Source organism: Perca flavescens, chromosome 23 (genome assembly GCF_004354835.1).
Source record: "Perca flavescens isolate YP-PL-M2 chromosome 23, PFLA_1.0, whole genome shotgun sequence".
In the NCBI taxonomy this organism is placed as follows: Eukaryota; Metazoa; Chordata; class Actinopteri; order Perciformes; family Percidae; genus Perca; species Perca flavescens.
The window spans coordinates 15,596,158-15,620,354 of NC_041353.1; the positions used below are offsets into that span (position 1 = coordinate 15,596,158).

At 40.3% G+C, this 24,197-nt stretch overlaps 1 protein-coding gene across 2 annotated transcripts; it reads right to left on the reverse strand.

Moving 5' to 3' along the window:
- Positions 1-13,291: 13,291 nt before the first annotated feature.
- Positions 13,292-21,830, reverse strand: ifrd1 (interferon-related developmental regulator 1). Of its 2 annotated transcripts, none has more exons than XM_028571215.1 (12): positions 21,598-21,830; positions 19,797-19,901; positions 19,338-19,419; positions 18,838-18,962; positions 18,543-18,700; positions 18,311-18,361; positions 17,802-17,980; positions 17,541-17,649; positions 17,215-17,349; positions 16,940-17,068; positions 14,161-14,256; positions 13,292-13,991 (listed from the first exon to the last, which is right to left on the reverse strand). In XM_028571215.1, exons 1-12 carry the CDS (start codon positions 21,626-21,628, stop codon positions 13,905-13,907), a joined length of 1,287 nt encoding a protein of 428 aa, XP_028427016.1. In that variant the 5' UTR covers positions 21,629-21,830; the 3' UTR covers positions 13,292-13,904. The 2 variants fall into 2 exon arrangements, with proteins under 2 accessions (XP_028427016.1, XP_028427015.1); XM_028571214.1 differs by having other exon boundaries at positions 18,826-18,962.
- Positions 21,831-24,197: the final 2,367 nt, after the last annotated feature.

Here is a 24,197-nt window from a genome sequence, read left to right on the forward strand (position 1 = left end):
CTACCGCTGGGGGGTTGCCAAAGAAAGGATTTTTTAAATGTTACTAGTGTGTTAATTGGTTTCAGGTCTTACATTTTTTGTATCGCAATAAATTGCTAAGACTATAGAAGCAATAATCAAAGTTAAGGTTTTGAGGAAAAAACACTCAATAAGTCTAAACTCTGCCCACTTTAAACCAAAAAAAAAGAGGTCAAAAGCAAGGACAAAAACAAATACAGACATCTTTCATGTAAAACATTGCTCTATCTGGCATATTATTTTGTGTTCATATAGGATCACAATGCTCGTAGTAGGAGGCAGATTAAGAAAATATTTTTTCTGGGCCTTTAACATTCTTGCATATAGAACTTACAAATACTGGAACTTCACTCTGTGGAATCTGACATGTTTATTAGCCAGCAAGGATGTTGCTATAAGTATATTTGCACTAACAAAGCAATCAATTCAGGTCACACAAGCACACACACTTAAACACAAAAGCTGAGGAATGGAGGCATAATAAATCAGGTATGAAACGCAATCAGGTTGAATGTGACTAACATGTCTTACCCCTCAGATGTTAATTAATTGATTGTCTGACAGGTGTTTCAGTTGACAGTTTTTTATGTTCTATTTTATAACCATATGTGTGAGATTTGTCAGCACATTGTATTTGTAAAAATGTTTAATGTACGAAAGAGCTTCATTGAGATATATTTCTGCACATGGCATTGACATAGAAAAAGGAGAATCCACAGAAGCTGACAATACAAGTACAAGTAAGGAGAGTGGAATGTTTCCTATTATTAAACTCAGCTTCCTGTCACCGGAGAGGTGAACAAGGAGTTGCAGTAAACACGCAATGGGTGACAGAATTGATGGAAAGGAAAACAGCTGCCCATAAATAACAAACGCATTCACCGGCCCTTGTAAAAAGTGATGATGGAATACATTTGAACCCTGACTGCCTGGTAAAAGGAGTGATAGATATATGGTGTACAGCTAACTGACGATAATTGGCTTCTTCTGAGCACTGTTCATCCTTTACTGGAAAGAGTGATAACGACTGTTGCCTTGGAGAGGGGAGAATGATGATATTTTTTATTTTTTGGGAATGGTAGGCAGTAGGGCTGCACGATATAAGGAAAATATGCGATAATGTTGTGAATATAGCGATAACAATATTACTTTGTACTCAGTTCTGCAATTCTGCTGCTTTCAGTTTTCTGCTAAAATACAATAAATTGCTTATTGAACTTAAGACAAATGAAAGGAAATCATTTCCAACCTACTTTTATTGAACAAATTGAACATTGAATTGAATATATAAGGTACCACTAAACAAAGAATGACAACTAACAATTGTTAGTTTCTTTCAACTAACACAAAAAAATCTCTGAGTGTCTATCGCAATATGTCGCAGCCTTTCGCGATATGCATATTGCGGCAGTTAATATTGCGATGATGCTAAAAAAAAAACGATATATTGTGCAGCCCTAGTAGGCAGTAAACCAGTAGGCACAGTTTTGGTGATTTGTAGTTAAAGGACAAATCCAACGATAACGAACCTAGGGGTTAATAACACATGTACCTAGTTAACCGTTCTCTGGGATATGTTTTCATGCTAATCGAATGTGACCAGTTTTATCGCAAACCACTAATTGGCTTATAACGCTAGTCGTCAGGGCTAGGGTAAAGTAAAAAGAAATCGCCATCTTGCTACGACGAACGCCGTGCTTGAGCTATGTTACTGGTTACTGGTTGCACGCCGTTTGTTGTTTGACTGGTCGTGACTGTTTTCCCAAGATGGTGCCTGCCTGTATACGTGAAAGGTAGGTCTACTGTCTTTCTAAACTATCTTTTTAATAAACTGTCTGTACGCTTACAAAGTTCTCAATGCTTCGGTTTACATGTAGGGACCCTCATTATGCTACCGTGGAAGTGTGGTGCTATTTTGATCCTTGTTAGTGGTATAAAATAGCGATTTCTTTTTACTTTACCCTTGCACTGATGACTAACGTTATAAGGTAATTAGCGGTTTGCGATAAAACTGGTCACATTCGATTAGCATGAAAACAAATCTCAGAGAATGGTCGATGTGTTATTAACCCCTAGGTTCATTTTGCGCCGGATTTGTCCCTTAAAAGACATGTCATTTTGGTTTAAGGGTTAGGGTTTTCTAAACACGTTTTGACACCAGAAAAACAACAATCAGGATCCTAAAAGCAGTGATGTAGTGGAGGGTATACACAGGTATGAGGTATAGCCTTACCTGGTGGTTTACAGTATACCCACCTATTAACCAAAAAGTCATTGGAATATATAGAAGATATATCCTCAGTAACCTTCCCATCTACTTACAGTAGTAGTAGTACACCTACCTTATCAACTACCACACTACACCACTACTGCCTACAAGGGGTTTCAAGTAACGTGAGAGGTCGCAAGATTATTAACAGGATTAAAAAACAACAAATGTTTTCATATTCATTTTTTCACACTTTCCTCTAAACTTTGCTTTTTTCTTGTGATTTACTTGATAATTTAACTTTTTAATAATTATTCAAACAAAACAAGTTGGTTAAATGTAAATGTTTTTTAACAGCTTCCAGCCTTTATGCTATGCTAAGTGAAGCTAATCACCTGCTGGCTCAAGCCTTATATTAAGCGTACAGACAGGTAAAGATTTCCAGAGTCATATTTGAGGATGTCACTTGTCATTTTTCAGGATATGTCCTTTTATCTCTTTATGTTCTTCCAGAGACAGGGGATGTAAACCACTATAGCATATCACTATAGACATTCTGTCTTGATTGTGTGTGTGTGTGTGTGTGTGTGTGTGTGTGTGTGTGTGTGTGTGTGTGTGGGCTGCAAGATTATCAGCCTTGCATTGAGTGACCTTGTTTAATTCAACACATGCATCGCAGAGCTATTGCGCACACACACACACACAGCCGCACACAGCCAGAGGCATGAGGCACGCAAACACACAGCCATGCGCACACACACGCTTACAGTCATGCACCCAGACACACAACATGGACGTGCGAACACAATCAAGCGTGCTCACCCTGAGGCCGAGGACATATTTTGTCATTGGTGCTTATCAACGGATATAAACCACAGACAAGGAAAGTGTCTGTGTGTGCTGCTCATGCTGGCTAGTCTACACAGGATATGTTTTCTGTTCCAGGATTATGTCCTTGTGCTGAATATATATTACCATACATATATCACCCCTCAGGCATGTGCTCTTCACCTCATCCAGGCAAAGACAAGTGGGAATCAATATATTGCTGTGATCATTTCTTACTAGAACCATCATTCATATAATAATGTAGATAGATCTGTACTCGGAAAATGATTTTCCCCCCTTGATTCACTTGACACTACTTTGCCAGCTACAATAAAAGCAATAAAAGTGAAAAAAGCACCACTGTAAAGCCGAGCTAATTAAATTGGATGAGCAGTGTGTGGCGATAATAAGAGAAATGAGAGATCTAGTGGTTGGTATAGGAGGAGTCGGGAAAACATCTTGAAAAGCTCCCCTTTACACAACCGGCCAATCCAACTGGTGAGTTTCTACGGTGATGAGCAGAGGCAACCAATCAATTCGCTCATGCTGAGCCTTGGCAACAACCTCACCGTCAAAGCGAGAGAGTAGTGATGTGCGAGTGTGTGTGTGGATGGGGGGGTTGTCTTTACATCTGTGTGTGTGAAAAGTGTGTCTTTGTGCAGTCTTGCTCCAGAGTGAGTGTGCAGCTCGTAACGTCTCCTATAAAATCTGTCTCGTCTCCTCTGTATTCAGTTCTCGTGCGTGAGCTGCTTTGTCACAGACGTACTGCCACGTCTCTTCTGATCTACTTTGTACATTGGGGACTAAGGCTGAGCCATTTTCATCCCTTGAGTGACAGATTAATTGATGACCTCATGAATTCATTATTACGATCTCATATAAACATACGAGACACATGCTGACCTACACACACACACACACACACACACACACACACACACACACGCAGGTGTGTGCCTGCATAAATAGGATCGAGCGGAAAATTCGCCCAAGTTGGGTCAGGCAGAAATTGATTGTAGAACAGCTGATGTACAGATAAAGTCCCCTCTGGTAAAAGTGAAACCAATATAAATCCAGCATAAGGCTGATGGGAACTTTTGGTTTTCTGAGACCCAGATCAATGTAAGACACTTTTGATCCGAGGACAGACATTTCTGTATCTGTGGGATTATTTAACTCTTTTGGTTGGCCTAACTGTGAAAACCTGCTTTGTTGAGTCGATATGTTGAAAGATACAGCGTAAGCACAGTGGCCATGTTTAAAGTAGATAGATAGTTGCAAAAAAATCAACATAGATACTCCAGTCCATTTCAAACTTGATCAAACGGCTGCTGAGGAATCAAACAAACAGCTCTGGCTGCAGCTGAGGCAGCACGCATGGTTTATATCATCTCCACTACTTCACAAGTCATGTGTTTGACCCGTTATACACCTGGAATTAGCCTCCATCCTGAGTTGCAGATCATATATACATTTTAATTATAATCTAGGCATAAATGTACCTTAGATAATACAAACAGAATCTAAAAAAGTAGAGAGCTGACAAGACATTAGGGGTGAGAAAGAGATGAGACATGACATGTATTAATGGCTGGTGAAATTGCAATTACACATTCAGAATGTTGGACCTTTAAACGTTCAGGACGCCCCAAAATCTCAAGATCTGTCATAAAAAAATTATCCTAAATTGCCCAAACCAACTCTTGACATGCTCAGAGACCTTTTGGTCATCCCCTTTAGTGTTCTTTTTAAAGAAATTGTTTTTTGGGAAACGATTCGCTGTCTTGCCTATAAAATCTGCCTACCAGCATCTATAAAGCTAAGCTAACTGTCTTCTGGCTGTAATTTTATATTTAGTGTACAGACATGAGAGCTGTATCAATCTTCTTCGTAAGAATATATACATACCAAATGCCACACTCATCCCTTAATTCTCTATTGTGCTGTACTCTCCTACTAATCCAGAAGTTGGTCATGGGTAAAATGACAAAAATGTACTCCAGTTCCTGATTTATTTTAGAGCATCATGGGCTGTATTTTGGCTCTAAGCAGCTGATAGTGGGAGCTGACAGGGAGGGAAAGCCTGCTATCTCTTCCCTCCTGTCAACCAAGTACTGCCTGCGATTCAGGTTGTGAGTCAACGCTTTAAAAGAGGAGATAAAGCCTCGGCCTCCCACATGTGCCGACTTAGCTTCAGATGCACTCAAGTGTGTATTGACATTGTATTGTTTTGGAATTTTTTTGGGGAAAAAACAAATTTGGAGGTTGGAGTCTAGACTTGTATCCATCCAAAAGGCCTTTTTGTCTGTGTTTGCTTCATCTCTATATGTGTGCGACTGATGCTGCTGGACACAGAGACAGGTGTCGCCCCCTTAACTATGGCCTCTTGCCTCCTCTCTGTGGCATCATCCGGCAAACAGTTGTCAGCCCTGATAGGGGTCTGCGCTTGTCACTGGCCTACATCACAGAGAGAAAAAGAGAAAGGGAGAAAGAGAGTGTTTGTCTGCACACGTGCACTTGTGCAATGTGTATTTGTGTGAGTGTGCTTGTTTGAGTGTACAGTAGCTATGAGTCACACAGTGTGGGGGCTACAATGCATCTGTGCCCAGCACGACAAATGTGTACCGCTTGACTCTATTTCAAGTCTACAACCACATTCCATATGGTGTCAGCTTTGCACACGATAATATAGGGCCTGCGCTGTTTTGCTGAGAGATGAATAAGATGTGTGGAATCCAGTCAGATTTTTTTATTGATTGATACCGCAGAGGGTCATCCATTACATTCAGTTCAAAACAGATCTGTTTCACACACAAAGGACGAACATGACTTCTTTTTTTATTTGATAGTAAATCAGTCCTACATTATAAGTAGCAAATGATTAAGTGGCCAAAACATCAATTGAGAATGTGCATTTCTATATAATGCAACACAATCTTTTATGTTTTAACCTTAAAATCCATCCTCCGTATCATCAGTTATGCTTAGTTGAAAGTGCAGAGCTGATTACTGTCAATTCAAGTGTTGATACAGCAGACACAATGGTGAACAACTGCCACCACCTGGTGAAGTTTAAAATTGCACTCACGTTGACATCATTATTACTCTGACATCGTGTACATTTCAGTGATGTCAACAGCAATGCGAGCAAGATTAACACAGTGCATAATTGCACCAGGGCTTTACCACTGAGATGATTCATAGCCTGTGCTTTTATTTCTCTCGTGCTCTAGAAAAAGCTGAAACATAAATAAACTTCTAATGACTTCAGCTAAAAACAATTTCCTCAACCTCTTTTTAACAAAGTAAAAACATTATGCACCCCCATCATGTAACAAATTATGTTTTTAAACAGTATACAATAATGGAAGTATGCCTTTTCTGTTTAAGCATTGTGTCAATAATTTATAAAGCCATTATTTCTCCAGTTTCTGCTGAGAGCGAGTTCTGCTTTCAAGTAGATTGGAAATTGCACATAAGAGAGACCTATAGGGAGAGTAGTAATTATATTGATTTTGTATGCAGCAAATCACTCAGAACAGAGTAAACACAATTTCTAATCCTCTTGGAGACATTTGTCAACTAGTGAACAAATATTGAAGCTAAAGTGACTATGTGCATTAAAGTACCCTCATGTCACAACGCTATCCTTTGTATAGAAGAAGTGGTAAACACAGATCGTAGCATAAGTACATACAGTATGTGCTTGGATACATGTATTTGTTGTTAATTGACACCAGTATTGCATAAAAACAGTAAAAAGAATTTAATTCAACCCTATTTAATGTTTGGACTTGTTTTAGCCAGGTTAAACTGGACAGGTTTGGTACCATCTAGATCACAATAGCATTGTATGCCAAAAGTTGATATCGACGACATTTCATTTACGGTTTTCCCTCACCTTCCGCTTTCTTTGTGTTGGAATTTTAAACTGCGGTCGATTTACGAGGACTATGGTTAACTGCTCCTCTGTTGTGCGACTAAAACAACTTTAGAACATTTCCAAACAGTTCCTTCCCAAGGCTATTTTGCAGGGGCACCATTGCTGCGTTCCGCGCTTAGCCGATTGTGATTGGTTTAAAGAAAGGCCAATAAACCAGAGCATGGTTTTCTCCTATCCAGGAATGTTGCGTGAAGGACCAGACCCTCTTCCCTAGCGCTGTGGAGGAAGGTCTGGCAATGCAAGATTATGTACAACCCCACCTAACAACAGGTATGAGGGGGTGTTACTTAACTTTTGGAGAGTTAAGAAGAAGAAAAAAACACCAGGTTACTGGAAATAAAAAAATTTCAATTAAAGTTCCATAACTAGAATCTGTCCCCAAAATTTGATGTGTGGAAAAGTAGCCTCCTTATGGGCACCAGAGGTGTGGGCAACACCTTGTGCCCCCTCCTCCTGCTTTTTCACGTAAAAGTGTCAAGATAAGGGTCCTCACCAGATCGAGTGAAAAGAGGTCCGGCCCCAGGCCATGAGTGTATATAGAACATAAGTTGCTATGCATTAAACATGAATTGCAGCCTAGACAGCATAGACATTGGTCTTGAGAAACAGAAACTATGACCAATGATTTATGGCTCAGTATGCTGCACCTGGAAAAATAACTAATATCTTTCTCACACAAAAACTCAATTTTCTCCACATCTCACTTCATACGTAGACACATTAAAGGAGAATTCCGGCCAATTTTTACGTTAATCTTGATCGCTATAGCTACGCGAGTACTTTCGATAGAAAAAACCCCGACCCGAATCAGTGCAGGTAACACGGAGAAGCTGCAGCTACGTACTACAAGCGTCCCCTGAGCTAAAACGGCAGTGCTCGGGGCAAGTTTTAGAGTGCCTTTGTGCCTCTTAACAGACACAATATGCAATTAATATGTCTGTGCCACATGAACAGGGCCCTTACGTGTCAACAAGATGCGTTTTCAACTCAGACATTGTTTAAATTCACCTACCCTGGTCCCTGTCTCGATCCTGCCAGTAGCTAGCTTGCCCTGCTAGCTGATAGCCGTTAGCTGCCGTTTGGTGAGTGTATTCAGACAGGCTTCTGTGATAATCATCCCAATAACAATCCACGGAGTGGTGGTGGTGTGGCTATGTCCTCCAGAGGACAGGTCATATCACGTCTTGAAGTGTATTCCCCTAAAAAAAAAACAATAGTGCTGTAGTAGCTGTTAGCTGCTAGCTGCCCTCCGGTGAGTGTGTACAGCCAGATAGCTGTTAGCCGTTAGCTGCTAGCTGCCGTCCGGTGAGTGTATTCAGCCAGGCATCTGTGATAATCATCCCAATAAAAATCCACGGGCGCCCGGTGGTGTGGCTATGTCCCCAGTTACTGAAGGCTACCTTTAGCTTGTGCTTGGAGCAGCAAGTTCATCTGCCTGTTTCCCCTCTGTCTGTCAGTCTCGTTCTTTCCAACTCTTGAGGCTAGTTCTTCGTCTGTATACTCTGGTTCGAATAAATAAGGATGACCATCAAACGCAAAAGGCTCTTCCGTGTGTTGCATATTTGCTATATTCTTCATACTCCAAGCTTCTTCCGTTATAAACAACTCCGCTTTTCACTATTCACACACACTACGCTCCAATCTGCAAATTACTGTTTACCTTTTTCTGATACAACTGAATTCCCAGGAGACCGCGCGATGCAACAGCTAGGCTTCAGTAACGCTATTACTGTGCAAGCCACAGACATCATTTATCCCGTTTCCATGTAGTTACATAGTCACTGATATGGTCATAACCACTACAGTGCTCAATTATCTATTTTGAGGGGGAAATAATCTAAACCTTTCGCTGCAAAGGCATGATCTGTCCTATGCAGGATATCCACCAACCCACCGGGCGCTCCGTGGATTTTTATTGGGATGATTAGCACAGATGCCTGGCTGAATACACTCACCGGACGGCAGCTAACGGCTAACAGCTATCTGGCTGTACACACTCAGCGGAGGGCAGCTAGCAGCTAACAGCTACTACCGCACTATTGTTTTTTTTAGGGGGGAATACACTTCAAGACATGACATGACCTGTCCTCTGGAGGACATAGCCACACCACCACCGCTCCGTGGATTGTTTTTGGGATGATTATCACAGAAGCCTGTCTGAATACACTCACCAAACGGCAGCTAGCAGCTAACGGCTATCAGCTAGCAGGGCAAGCTAGCTACTGGCAGGATCGAGACAGGGACCAGGGAAGGTGAATTTAAACAATGTCTGAGTTGAAAACGCATCTTGTTGACACGTAAGGGCCTTGTTCTTGTGGCACAGACATATTAATTGCATTTTGTGTCTGTTAAGAGGCACAAAGGCACTCTAAAACTTGCCCCGAGCACTGCCGTTTTAGCTCAGGGGACGCTTGTAGTACGTAGCTGCAGCTTCTCCGTGTTACCTGCACTGATTCGGGACAGGGTTTTTTCTATCGAAAGTACTCGCGTAGCTATAGCGATCAAGATTAACGTAAAAATTGGCCGGAATTGTCCTTTAACATTTCTCACTTTCTATTTACACTCCTTTCACTTAACTTTGGTGCAGATATGTAAATAAGAACTACACAACCAATTAGTTTATTCTCATGGTGACTTTGTGATGTGTGCAATATCTTAAATAATAGAAAGCCATCCATCCTCTATGGTGATGTTACAGCTCAATATACAACACACAGGTGCTTTAGATGGTCAATACAAATACATACTGTGTGTGTGTGTGTGTGTGTGTGTGCGCGCGCACATGCGTGCGTGTATATGTGTGTGCTACCACTCCCTCTTTACAGCTACCTAATTATCCCACAGCTGATCTGATACAGGATGTTCTCCCCAGAGATCAACAGAGGAGCAAGAGATGCTTTAAGAGTTACATCATCTCATGTGCAGTAAAAGTCAGTCCCACAAAATTAGTCACACAATCAAAAGTGAAGCAAAAATCATTCTGAGGATTTGTCAGTGTATTGCGGTCCCTATGTGGCACATCAACGCTCCACAAGGTGACAAAGAGCGGGATAACTAATTCTCTTGATATATGTATGCAGCATAATTGAAGTCGTCAGAGGCAGCAGCCATTTTATCAGTCACAACAACAAGCCCCTTGGCGGGTTAGGGATGGAGAACACGCAACACTCATTTGGTGACAAAGTGCCGCTAATCTCTCTATCCACTTGTCATCGTGATAGCTACTGTATATGTCTTGCTCCAGGGAGCAACTGGGGCCAGGAAAGGGAGATGTTGGAGAGAGGAGGAGGAAGTGAGGGTGGCACATGAGACGCACAAGAAACAGGCTGATCTATGGTTGGTGACATAGCAACAGCTGCTGAGACGCCAGCAACACACAAATGGAATAAATACATTAACCTGGTTTGCTATTGAAAAGAATCCATCTGGTGTGTGTGTGTGTGTGTGTGTGTGTGTGTGTGTGTGTGTGTGTGTGTGTGTGTGTGTGTGTGTGTGTGTGTGTGTGTGTGTGTGTGTGTGAGTGTGAGACGATGGATTGAAAACTTAACTCAACATGGGATTGCCTAACCAGCCATGGCAATGACCAGCTCTACATATTGCAGCTAATCAAACACAATGCCACATTACAACAATGATAGACAAAGCCTCCCAGTTAGAAATCTATCGCCTTGAAAGGTCAATTGGCTGAAACCAAATGCTTATTTCAATCACAATCTCATATTAAACCGTCAATGGCAGCAATCAGTTGTGGTGCTTCTCTTTAAATACTGCCTCTGAGCTCATTGCTTTGCTTCTCCACCCACCACAGTGACATTTTGTTCCACGTCTCCTCAAGCATACAGCCCTTTCCACAGCTTTTTGTCATCTTGCACACAACAAAACCTCACAGAAGGAATTGCTTAACCAGTAAGTCAATGGTGCAGTGAGAGTATTCATATTTGTAAACTGCATTGAGTGCATAACGACACACAAATGAACTAGCTATTGATTAAACTGAAGATACCTTATCACATCTCTTACTCCTTATTTATTCCTCGTAATTACGTAGTGATGAGGTTTTTTTGCAAACAGACTGAGATGAAATATTAATAATAACAGACCATTAGCATTCTCCACATTACTTTCTACCTTTCTGCTTGATTGTACCAAAGTTAGAGAGGATCTAATCAAATGATGTTTATCTACAGAAAAATTTTCCAATCCAGAAATCAGGACTGAAACTGTTATGGATTGTATTGGCAAGTATTACATTCTTAACACTGATGAATCAGATTTCAAGCTGCTGCAATCAATATTTTTTTAAAGTAACAATGGATTAAAGGATTGTGTATGTGAGAGGGGCTGATAGTAGTGATGAACACAGAGAATTATAAGTTCCCCTCAGCTCAACGGGGACTTGAGGCTTTTGTCTATCATCTAGTTGCATTGTGGGTTATGTAGGCGCCAGGTTTAACAAGGAAGCAGCCTAGATCACCAAGGTAACCACCGGCAAAAACAGACCATGCTAATTTAGAAATGTAAGTCATGGCATGATGTAAATTCACCACCGGGTCAGTATCTAGCACTTAAGTTGTCGAGAACGTGTACTGTACATCTTTTTCTCTCCTACCAAAGAGGATTCAAGCAAAGCATACTTTTAAAAGTGACTCTTTTAAAACCCAAATCCTAAAACAGTTACAGGTCTGCCATGCTTAACATTCATCCTCCCAAATCATTTAAATAAAACATTCCAGAGGCAAAGGATTCTTCACGTAATCAGTTACTGCCTGGGCAATTTTGTTCAGTTAAAGGTTTTCTTCTTAATCAGAATAAACCAGCTGGGACCAAAATGTTGAAGACATTTGTCTAACAAGAGCAATTACCCCTCTGCTGTTTGGGCTATTCAAAATGGAATAAGTGTAACTGTCTCCCGAGCTATAAAGGCTTTACTGGTCCAAGAACAACCAGAGGTTGAAAGATGGACCGCCTCAATCCACAAGTGTTAAGTCAACTGATGGCAGGGAGTTGTGATAAACTACCCACAACTTCCCATTTTATGGCAGGAGACAATGGTCTGCCCTGAGAGAAATGGGGAATGACAGGGCAGAACTTTACAGCATGCCATTAGGCTCAGGCGGCCAGTCAGTCAGTCCCAGACACTTTTTTTTTGCCCTTTAAATTGTGATGTGTGATTCAGATTGCTGTCTGAATGTGTGACAAGAGTTAAAAAAAGTTTTAACAGAAAATTAAAATTTTGAAAGTGATACAATAACGAGACACGTTATACCTTTACATAATGTGTAAAGGTGACAGAGGGACAGCGATGAGCTTCAAAGCGGCGGGTCAACAAAGTGTCTCCCCTGTGCTTTCTGACCACGGTCGGAAATCTGTAGCAGGAAAAGTTAACCCTCTCCTTGATTTCATGTTACCCAGTTCATGTGAATGCAAATGTAAAATGTCAAACCAAAAGGAATACTTGGAATTGATGGTGGTGGTAAATATTCATGAAAAAGGACAAGTTTGTGAACAGGCAACACAGATTTTGATAATGAACAACTAAACACGTTACACACTGGACCTTTAAACACGACCATCCTCCGGGAGAAAGCCAAAAGACAGGCCATGAAAGATGTATCAACTCCATGTTGTCGCTTCCTCCTGAAGGTAATAGTTTCTCGGAGGTACGAGGCTGCCGAATGGGTGCATTGATTGCAGGGTGCTTGTGTGTGCGCTCTAAACTCCTAGGAAACCAGCCAACATTATTGATGGGACTATCTGTAGCATTGTGATATTAACCTTTATCATGCATTACTCGCTGCTGTTATGGACTATTTTCACTGAGTTATAAAAGAAGTAGCCTTCAAGTGGGAGCCTGGGGAGTAAATATACTGTGTGCAATGTACTGTATATGTTGGAGCTCTATTATTTCCTGTATCAATAACCCAAGAAGTTCCATCACAGAGCCTCATATCTAGGAAGGTGCAGGCAGGGTGTACTGCTCAGTTAGTTTTACTGACACCGTCACCTTGGCCACAAGATCCTTCACTTTGATATATCGAAGTAGCAATAAATAAGATTTGTACTGCCCCTTAGTTTAAAATGGTCATATATCTGCCAGGATATATGAACATGGGTTTTTTTAAAACGCACTTGCTAACTCCTCTTCCAGTGAAGTTTCAAGTCACTTCCCCGAAACCTACTGCCGATTTTATTTTCAACAATGGGAAATTATGCTTTGAGCATCTTAATTAACTAATCTTGGTCAGTCAGCATCATTGTGCCAGTTTATCTTCTATAATAAACATGAGCAAAGATTAGGGAGCCATTTCTTACAGCTTTTGTGTTTATTTCACCATCCTTGCCCTTTAGATTACATACCCAATACTAAAAAGACAGCAGAATATTCATCAAAGTTCTACATAAATAACCTGCTAAGAAAACAAGGTAGTACAACTTAAATAGAAATTCAACAAAGTGTTACATCAGTCACAACATGTCTTGACATTGCTATGAACTAAATAGACCTACAAGACAAATGCTGGAAAAATTATATAATTTATGTCCACACAAAAAAGAAAAAAGAAAAAGCCACCTAATGAATATTAACATGAGGAGCAGACAAATATACACTATATGTACAACACCACCATCTAAGTGGATACATTAAAGTTATACTCCAAACCTATTGTTTGATTATCAAACAAACACTCACCTCCTGTAGACCTGAATGGAGGCTATAAAAAGAATGTTTTGTCCACTACAGAGCATCTGTGATAAAGCCACCTTTCAAGTCTACAGAGGGTCAGGGTTTCAAAAGATAGATTTCGAGGGAGGATCACAGGGACACAAAGTTGTGACAATTCATCTAAAAAGCAGGGAAGCCTGATGAATAGGGTATTAGAGTGAAAAACAAAAGATTAAAAAGAGTTAAAATTCTCCCACGTCCACTCTCTTGTCCCTGAACTTGCTTCTGGCCTTGGTCCGAGCCTTGAATGCAGCAGAGTTATGGAGATGCTGGAAAAATTGAGTGGGGAAAGTTAATGCAAACATAGAAAAATAAATACATTTAAAAAAAAAGTCAAGCTTCCAAAAAGTAAGATGCTAGAGTTTTAAGTGCCTTTTGACAAGGATTATTTAAAAAAAATAAAAATAAAATTAAAAAAAACTAGGTGTGTGCACATACCCTTTCAAAGCGAGATATTTTCATGGCCTTCATTGTTGCGGAATCAACCAGCATAGGTGGTCCCAGTTCAAAAACATCTCTGATGAATTCATTTGCCTTGATTAGAAGTGAAAGAAAAAAAAACAAAAAACAAACACTCATTAAAAAAGGGAAACAATTCTACGAACCATTACAAACATAATACAAAATGTAAACGACCGTAGCTAGATCATTTTAGATATCGTTTAGTGTTAGGGGTTCTGAAATATGTTCCACTGTCTCACTTGTGAAATGTTGCACTTGTACACAAGCACTTGCTGCCAGCCAGAGTGCTGACTACTTTCCGACTAGCTACTTTTACATTACGCAACGTTATCCTAAATCAAGTTGCAAGTGTTGTCTTCCTGCATCAGGCAGGCCTACAGATCTTCACGGTCTGTAAGTGGCTTTTCAGTGCAGGAGAAAAGAGCTCCTGTTACACATCAGACCTAGGGCGTTTCTCAATACCAAGAATGCAAACTACGGACTTGTGTTCTTGGGGAGAACGTTCTTGCTGGTTGTTCTTGGAAGAATTAACTCGCAAGTTCACAAGCACAGAAAACACTTAACAATTTGAGACGATGCGCTCTTCCGGTTATTGCTCAACACTGCCAGCACAGAGGCTACCTGCAAGGCTCCAAAATACCAGCTAGAAATAAAGACCACAACAATATAACCACTTTGTATGTATGTATGTATGTATGTATGTATGTATGTATGTATGTATGTATGTATGTATGTATGCATGTATGTATATACATACATACATACATACATACATACATACATACATAGAGCTTTAATTTTATTGTTCAGCTCAAACACCCCTTACTTATTAAAAAAGAGTGGAACGTGATCCCTACTATTATTAGCATCAGTTTAAATGAAACAAATAAATAGGCATATGCACTAGTGTGTCCTATGTGTTCCTATTAGTGTTATGTGGAATTATCATTTCTATATTATTGTAGTGCACTGTATATGCCCAGGGAGATGGAAATTAGAAATTCAAATTACAAAGGTTGGTGTCTCCCCTTTAGTCTACATAAGATGTTAGCACTTTATGTACAACTGTTCAATTATCATAAAGACTGAAACTCAACTTCTAATAAATCAGAAAACCAATACACCAAAAATATGAACTAACTACAAAATATAATGTAGGCTATAGCATATGGCATAATTTAAACAAGTTTCCCGAAAAGAAACGGGTGTATCTCATAGACTAATAATATGCAGTCTATCTATGGTATATCTCTCCTCTGTGTGTGTGTGTGTGTGTGTGTGTGTGTGTGTGTGTGTGTGTGTGTGTGTGTGTGTGTGCGCGCGCTTGTTGAGTTTAACTCCGAAAAGACAGTTAACCACATGTGTTGCGATATTTACACAAACGATCCAAAACGGCGAAATAAAAGCCTCTTATTTACGGGACCTCCATCTTACAGCGGGATCTCCAAGTGTGACTGTCCGAGCGCCGAGCAAGCGGCCCTGGCAGGCGCAAGCTGGCGGCCACGTCATTTTATGGAGCTGCGAAAAATCGCTGTACTGTAGATTTTCGCAAGACTGCCTATATTCAAAATATAAACCGTTCATTTCTCGCCTAAAATGTTCTCATAAGTGAATTTAGTGATGAATAAGATGGCGAAAATTATTAAAATTGTCCCGTTTTTGGGCTGTCTATGTACTGGAAATCCAACCATCTTTGAATGCCGAAATGAATGTTGGGATACAGGTGCTGCGAAGTTCATACAAGTTACCAACCGATGTATCCTCGGTAAATGGGCGTGTCAAGCATACATCCGGGAATTTTAACTGTTATTGGCGAAATGCGAACTTGTGTATTGGGACAGTACTTTGGTAACACGAGATGACGTTTCACAGAGACACAAGAACACAAGTCAATAGAAGAACACATATTGGGAAACGCCCCTAATCTCACATTGCCAGACCTTCCTGGATAGTTCACACAGCATTCTGGGATGGGAGAAAAACGTGCTCTGGTTTATTGGCATTTCTTTAAACCAATCACAATCGTCATGGGTGGCGCTAAGCTCCGCACAGAGCCTCTGCAAAATAGCCTCAGGAAGGAACTGGTTTTGGTGGAACATGTGTATGTTCAAAGGTTGTTTTAGTCGTGCAACAGAAAACTCAGATTGGACAGCTAGCTGTCTGGATTTACCCTGCAGAGATCTGAGGAGCAGTTAACCATAGTCCTCAGAAATCCACCTGAGTTTAAAATTCCAGCGCAAAGAAAGCAGAAGGTAACGGACATCCGGCCGTAAAGAGGTGAATCTGGCGGAATTTCCGGCAGCACCGGAGCAATCCCGGCAGTGGAACGTTGTGGATATGGACTACACATCACTCAAACCAACCTCATGATTCTGCATTGCAATTATATTTAAAAAATGTTGACCGCATGCATTTCAAGTTTGAATGAGTTGCGATTTCAAGGTTATTTTGGTCAATATTGAAATCACGATAATTTGACACGATTACTTGTTAACTTCTGGAAAGATGTTGCAATTATTGAACTTAAAACAGTGGAAAAACTTAAATAAATCAACAGCAAAAAAAAAAAATCTGTGAAATTTGCCGTAATACTTTTCCACATTTAAACTCCCCCCATTCAGAACACAAGAGAAAATAAGTTTCCTTGCAAAACGTAATGTGCCAAATAATTGTTTCTCGATTATTCTGTTTTTGTGATCGTTGGGAGCCAAAAATCATAATCACGATTAAATTTTGATTAATTGCACAGTACTACCTGTAGGTGGTAGTTCATCCCAGAGCCTACAAACTCTCTGAAGGCATCATAGGTCCTCTTTCTGACCCAGCTGTCAATGGTCATACGCTCTGTCCCAAAGCGAATGGTCTCTGACTGGAAGTCAGCCTCCTGGAAGAATATAGATGAAGACAGGAGGTGAGAAAAACTAACCATTGCCAGAAACCGATTCTTAAATTGACAGACACACTCCACCTATAGCAAGTCAATAACAACCTAGCAAATCAAGGTGCTGTCAACTGACCCTGAACACCCACCTCAACAGCCTTGAGTACGTCTCTGAACACAGACCGCTGCTTCCTCTTGTCGGTCTTGGCTCTGTGCTTGTTACAGTCCGTGGCCAACGCGTTCAGTTTGTCACACAGTTCATCCCAGTCATCAAACTCAAACTCCTGAAGGTACAAACAAAGAAATGCTGCACTCATGACCAATGAAAAAGTAAAAAGACCGACAGACTGAGTCAGGTTATCATGCAATTTAGAGCAAAATAAACATGATACAGTCCCTTTTGCATCCAACATCAGCAATTTAGTCTCAATTTTAGTCCCAATACACTGCACTACAGGAATGACAATGAACTTACAGAGTCCATGTCTCTGGCCAACTCAAAGAGCAGGGCAATGGTCTCCCCTGCAGCAATTCTCATGTTGACATCCTCACTTTCCAGCAATCTTGGTAGTTTAGGCAGGTGTCTGCACAACAAAAAGACATGCATTGAAAAATATTAAAGAAATATATTAAAAATTCTTAAACTTTTTGGTACTTATCTGGGTGGCAGTAAAATAAAATTATGTGTGGTTAAAGAAAACTTAACTTAGGTAAAAGGTGGACCAGAGTTGCTTACTTGCACATGATGTCTTTGAGCTGGCTGGCAGTGCAGATGGTGAGCAGCAGTGCCCAGGACAGCAGGGCGTTGGTATGGAGCTGGCTTGTCTGGGGATTGATCAAAGGACAGGTACCATCCTTCCTCGCATAGGACCGGGTGAACAGATTCTCAAAGCACTCCATGGTAGAATGCACGTCCTAGAACAGGAAACAGTAGGGATCATATGAAGACTGGGGTTTGCAATGCAAGAATTAAAATGCTGTAAGTTTTCAAAAACACTTCAGGAAATTATAAAAGTACATTACAAATAATGTGAATGACTTAATTACTTGAGGCATGTACAAGATCAGCTGCCAGTGCTGTTGACATCATAAATGTTAAGACTGAATGAGGCACAACGTCACAGCTGATAATAGGAGTACAAATTAACAACTGACAAAGTTGTAGAGGAAACATAATGGCAGCTTGCCCTCAAGCTGAGAGTTGTCAAGCCACAGAAAAGACACCAAAGGTGATAAAGAACTTACCAAAATGTCATCTTCTGCCACTAAAGTACACAGGCCCAGACTTGTCGCAACCTATTAGAGAAGCAGAGATTTGTTCAGTCGACTTCACCCCAGTTTATACACTGATTTCCGAAAGGAAAAAAAAAAATAGTAGCAGCTACAGTGTGGCTGCTGTTCCTCAACCTGTCAACAGTGCATTCCTCCAATGTCATAAAAATATATTGCTCTGCCACCAACAATATTAGGCACTCACAGCCTGTCTGGCTTGTATGTTGGCTGATCCATCTGCCAGGATGTTTTTGAAGATGGGTTTCAGCGTCTTGAACACCTCCTCGCTCTCGATGCCAGAGCCCAGCTGGATACACAGCAGGCAGGCTAAAGAAGCTGCTGCCCGCTGCTCCTCTCCCTTGCCTGACAGTGAGAGGGGTGGGCATTAACAGGTTCCTCAAATTCAGGGGACATTTGTCATGAGTGGATTTATAATAACAAATCTTATTAAATCAACTAACATGTACAACTATTAATCACACACACACCTTTTCTGGTACCTTTCTTTAGGCAGCGTTCAATGCTGTCTGTGATAGTCATCCTTCTCTCTGAGATGAACTCACACAGGATCCGTGTGGCCATTGCCGTCTTAAGCCCATCCAGTGCCCCTTGTCTGGTCTTAGCACTGAGAAAACATTCATTTTTGCCATTATACAAATCATTATCTCTCTCGTTTAATACTGACCTGGCTGAGTGATTCATGACAGTGAAATTCATCAAAAAAAAAAAAAAGTTAGCCAATGCAAGGAGCATGTGCAGAACACCCACTGCTTTGGCCTATAGCTTGGCTTAGGGCCCTATGAGTTAAACAATTGAACAACACTAAGCAATTAGATCAATTTCAAAATTAAAAGTTTCTATACATACTGTTTTGGGAGCCAATATGTTCAAGCATCTCATGTTAAAGTGAAACTCTGCACAAACATGTTACCGTCTGCATGCAAAGATCAGATAACATGTGTATGTACACTGCTGAAAAGCAGGGAGTACTTTGAATTACCTCTTATCAACCGTGCGGTCTATGAACCCCTTCAGCTTGTACTGGAAATCCTCCTGGGCTGTGTCCTCACTGGCCTCTCCACCTGGCAACACCACAAGATGTAGAAACTTTCCTGATATGCTTCACAGTATCTATACTGTGACACAAAACATAGGAAGAACTGCAATTTTCATGGTAGGGTTCTGTAACTTTTAGGAGGTCCTTGATTTCAAATAAAACAAAAAACTGTCAGTTTTACTCATACGTTTGCCCAATAAGAAACTTTATGGCAAAATTTAAACCCAGAGATAAGCTAGGCATCCAATATGTGCCTTCTGATAAGTGCACACAAACTGCAAACACTGGCCCATGCCAAACACCCAATGACAGAAAAGCCAGCATACATACTCAAGTTGAAACTAAGACTGAAGCACATATAGAAACACATAATTGCATACCCAGATGTACAAACAAACCTACCTTCATCTGCGACACTGGCAGTGTCACTGAAGCTGCTGCAATGACTGAGGGTCTCAATGGAGGCATCCTCATCACTGAAAGGCTGCACATTTCCATGCTGCCCCCCTGGAAAAACAAAACAAAACAGCTATAAGCACAGAAATTGTAGGTCTGGTTTAGCCAGTTATGTAAGCCCAGCTGCACACAGGTACTGTAGCAAATACTGTAGTTATCTAATCGGTCCTTTAAAAAGCCTTATCCTGCTGTACTTTCTATCTTATATGACAATGCAACATGTTGGCAGGTTCAAGGGCAACCCACACTTCTGTTGACTGTTTAAACACAACATTACGTTCAGGTTTGAGGGACATTGGTCAACACAACTGAACTTCTGTGACATGACAGAAGCTCTGACAATCTGCCACAGTGATCGATTTCCGCTGCACAGCTACTGTTCAAAATAGACTCATTCAGTTTTGGCACAGCCCAAAAACACAAGCAAGCAACTATGTGTCATGGAGGCCAAGGAGGAAGCAAGTTTTTAATCCAGTGATTATCAGTTCAAAAGGGTAACATTCCGAATACGGTTAATTGGAGAGAGAAAAAAAACTGCAGACAGCAGGCACCTTAAAACACACAATACTTAAATGGTTGCCAGGGTCTACTCCATGGAGAATATGTAGGTCCTCCTGATAACAAGAAGAGTGTGGGAGAGTTGTGAAAATTCACAGCTTAAAAAAAAAGAAAAAGTGTGAAAATCACCAGTGTGTTCATTTTTAAAAACGAAAATGCTTTGGTTGCATTAGCCTTATTATTAAAACACATACTATGTAGGAAAATTGCTTCCTCAATGTTTGGGAACCGCAACCAGACTTCAACAGGCGTATTTGGTCTGAATTTACCCCTGGAAGACATGCTAGTAAAGATTATCACTGAGAACACGTCTTAGTAGTCATAATCAAGAAGGAATATGTCAAGCCATGATACACGCTATAGGCAGCACTGTCAGCAGATTTTGAAAGGCCACTGTATCCACATAAAAAGAGGATATTTCTGTGTTGACGTGGACTCTGCTCTGCCCCCACGACAGCTGATTTCTGAGAACTGGGCGCCGCCTCTATTCCACCCCGCTCTCTGGAGTCCAAAATGTCCACCTTCTGTCGCTAGACAATAATAACATATTGCTAACCAATTTACAAAACGATTATCTGCCATACAGGTTTGTATAAAGTCAGCCAACGTTAGTCGGAATTAATACCAGTAACGTTAGCCACAAACTCGGCTAAAGATCTCACTTTACAGAGTTCAAGCTGGCTAGCAATAACGTCATGTCTTTGGTTTGCAGACCTAGCTAGCTACAACAATGTATTCTTCTACGGAGTCAAGTTGTCACGTTAGGTTAATTTAAATTAACTTTACCTAGCAACCAAAGCTGCATCTTGGTAGTGGGGAGTTGACAGTAACGTTAGTTAGTTAGCTAGCTAGCTGACGTTAGCTTGTAAGGTTAAAGTTAATTGAGGGCTCTTGTGATGTATAAATTAGTTTGTGACAATTAAACGAGTGTGTCAATAAATATGAAGCAAACGCATATTGTCGTATGGTGGAACGTTTTTGTAAAAGTAGCTAGCTAATGCTTTGTGTGACCACGGCTAGTTAGCTTTGTGTTGTGACGTAGGCCAGAACTCTGACATTTGTAGTCCTTACTATAAACACGTCCAACTCCACTCAATGGACTGACAACACGAAAAGAACTACAACTACCGCCAGCATAGAGAAGCCAAATAAGCAAGGCCAGAGCAATGCGGCTGGGTCGCTTACTTACCCCTGCCATTCTTTTTCTTGGTCCTCGGCATTTTCGTGCAGATAAATGTACAATTTGATCCAAAATCAGCCAATACACGACCAGCTTTTATTATAGTGTCTCGTAAAATGAAAATATTCCCGTGGCACAGCGGATAAAAAGGAATTGAAGGCGATCTTGGGGATACACTGTTGACCGAGACGATACATTTTCCCTCATAAAACAGGGCTGCGTAAAAAGAAGGCTGCTCCAAGTATTTATACCAGCTGACATGTCAGGAGAATGTTTCCCGGCACCGCTGACCAATCCGAGAATAGGAACAAGCGTCGCGTGTGTTTGCGCGTGATGCAGTGGACAAAACGTGGCCACACAAAAAAAAATAATAAAGCCAAAATGATTATTTTTGGTAACAGTCTATGGCAGGGGTCACCAACCTTTTTGAAACTGAGAGCTACTTCATGGGTATTGAGTCATATGAAGGGCTACCAGTTTGACACACTCTTCTGAAATAGCCTAACAAATATGCTCCGTTTGCCTTTCGTTATATATGATTATTAATGATTAATGATACTCATCTATGTGAAGACACTGATCAAGTTAATGATTTCTCACAATAACTATCAACAATGACTTAACAAGGTGGGAAACAGATAATATCAATATTCAATTTTCATTTTTAGAACAGGCCTGAGGGCTACTCATGTGGTCCTTGGGGGCTACCTGGTGCCCGCGGGCACCGTGTTGGTGACCCCTGGTCTATGGCTTATGGTCATTACAATTTGAGACGTATTATAAATCTAAGGACAAATTAAACTTCTGATAAAGCAACAAAAGAACAATTGACAAAAACAGCCGCAAAAAACACAAATTGTAGTATTGTATTTAAAACAGACAGTGTTTGGGATGTAAATCTGAATACACTGATGATAGGAATGTATGATGAAATATAAACAGCGAATGCCTGTGTGATCAGTGGTGGAAACTTAGTAACAGAATACATTAACTTGAGTTCTGTATAGTGTTACTTTCTACGTCACTGTATTTCTGAGGCAAATTGGCTATTGCAGATAATACTCCACTACTATGTGAGAGATATGTAACTTTGCAGACTCAGATAAAATATGATGCATTGTTATAGACTGTACAAAAGAAAGCAGTAGTTGTAAAGATAAGCTCCAAATGTTGCTGCTTACACATTAGATTAAAACATCATTAACATCAATAATTATGTAAATATTGTAGGCCTATAATGATATAGCATCTCTATAAAAGACCATTCTGCATAATGAGTAGGCAGCTTCTACTTTTGATACTTATACATTTTGCTCATAACACTGATACAACTGTACTTCTACCTATGTAAAAATGCAGTGCATTTACAAACCATACTATTTATACTTTGGTATTGCAACTTTTACTTAAGCAAAGGGTCTGAGTACATCTTCTAACTATCTGTAATGCAATTTGCATCTTTATGGAGTAGATGGCATTACAGGGCTCTCTGCCATGATGCTGTGATTGTAATTATTTACCTCTGTCAGTCAATTGACACTGATGACAGGGATCTGTGATGGAGTTGATGATGTCATTTTATGCATCTGTGATTCAATTGATGCTGTGATTAGAGGACTGAAATGCAGCAAATAGTGCTCTGCTGCAGTTATGTTATTATATAATGCTTTTGAAATTGTGATTACAACCTACTGTGATGACAGAAACAATGCATAATGTGGATTAATAATAATAATGCATTGTATTATTTTTATTATTAATCCACATTATGCATTGTTTTCTCCTAAACATTCATTTGCCATGCAGAATATGTACACTAAAGTCATACTAAATTAGACAAAATAACTGAAACACATTACAAAACAACACCTAGGCCACTCAGCAAATATTTTGGTGAAATTCTTAGACAGTCGGAGGTGCACTTAAAGCCAATTTTTAGTCAATTTCCTAATAGTGTTGTTTCTGAACTATGGACATTTAAATATCTTTTTTTAAGTCTTTGCTGGGGTCAGCTTGTGGACACGGTTCCAATGTGCTTTTGCCAAGTTTTCTGTTTTTGGCAACAGAGTTTGATCAAATAGTGTTGTACACAGTGTCCAATATAATGCAATCCAATGTGAAAACACTTCAGTGCTTGTGCTCAGGGTCCCGAGTAAGATGGATTTGGGCTCTGTCCTTCTGGAGTAGAGCAATTGATAGGAACTGTCCATAAATGCTACAAAGTCAACGTCTGCTTGAAGTTTTCTTATTTTGGCGGGCTGTGAATAAAGGTCAATGCAACCATTAACATGTGTTCATCAGTACAATAGTGTGAAACAGTAATTCATATTGATTTATTTCAGAGAAAAGTAATATAAAATATAGTTTTTCACAAACCCAGCACTGCTTTAGTCTTGTTGCTTTATTTACAGAAGTACAAGGAGTATGGATATTTCCCAGATTAATGTTCTGAGAGATAATCAGTTCCAGCTAGTAGACAACTGTTTCACACACCTACTGCAGTTAGTGGCAATTGCAGTAAACATGAGATCTCAGGAATGAGGACTGAGTTATAGCGTTTACAGATAATGTTAATGTTCAATTGGATTGCCTTAATCTAAAGTTGAAAT

What these genes read in the sequence shown, in the direction of transcription:
- ifrd1 (XM_028571214.1), bottom strand. Translation starts at nt 21,628, where the DNA reads ATGCCGAGGACCAAGAAAAAGAATGGCAGGG. An exon ending in ACATACAAGCCAGACAGGCT is followed by an intron (nt 18,362 to 18,542) that starts GTGAGTGCCTAA and finishes CTTCTCTAATAG; the next exon opens with GTTGCGACAAGTCTGGGCCT. An exon ending in CTCAAAGACATCATGTGCAA is followed by an intron (nt 17,650 to 17,801) that starts GTAAGCAACTCT and finishes TTTGTTGTGCAG; the next exon opens with ACACCTGCCTAAACTACCAA.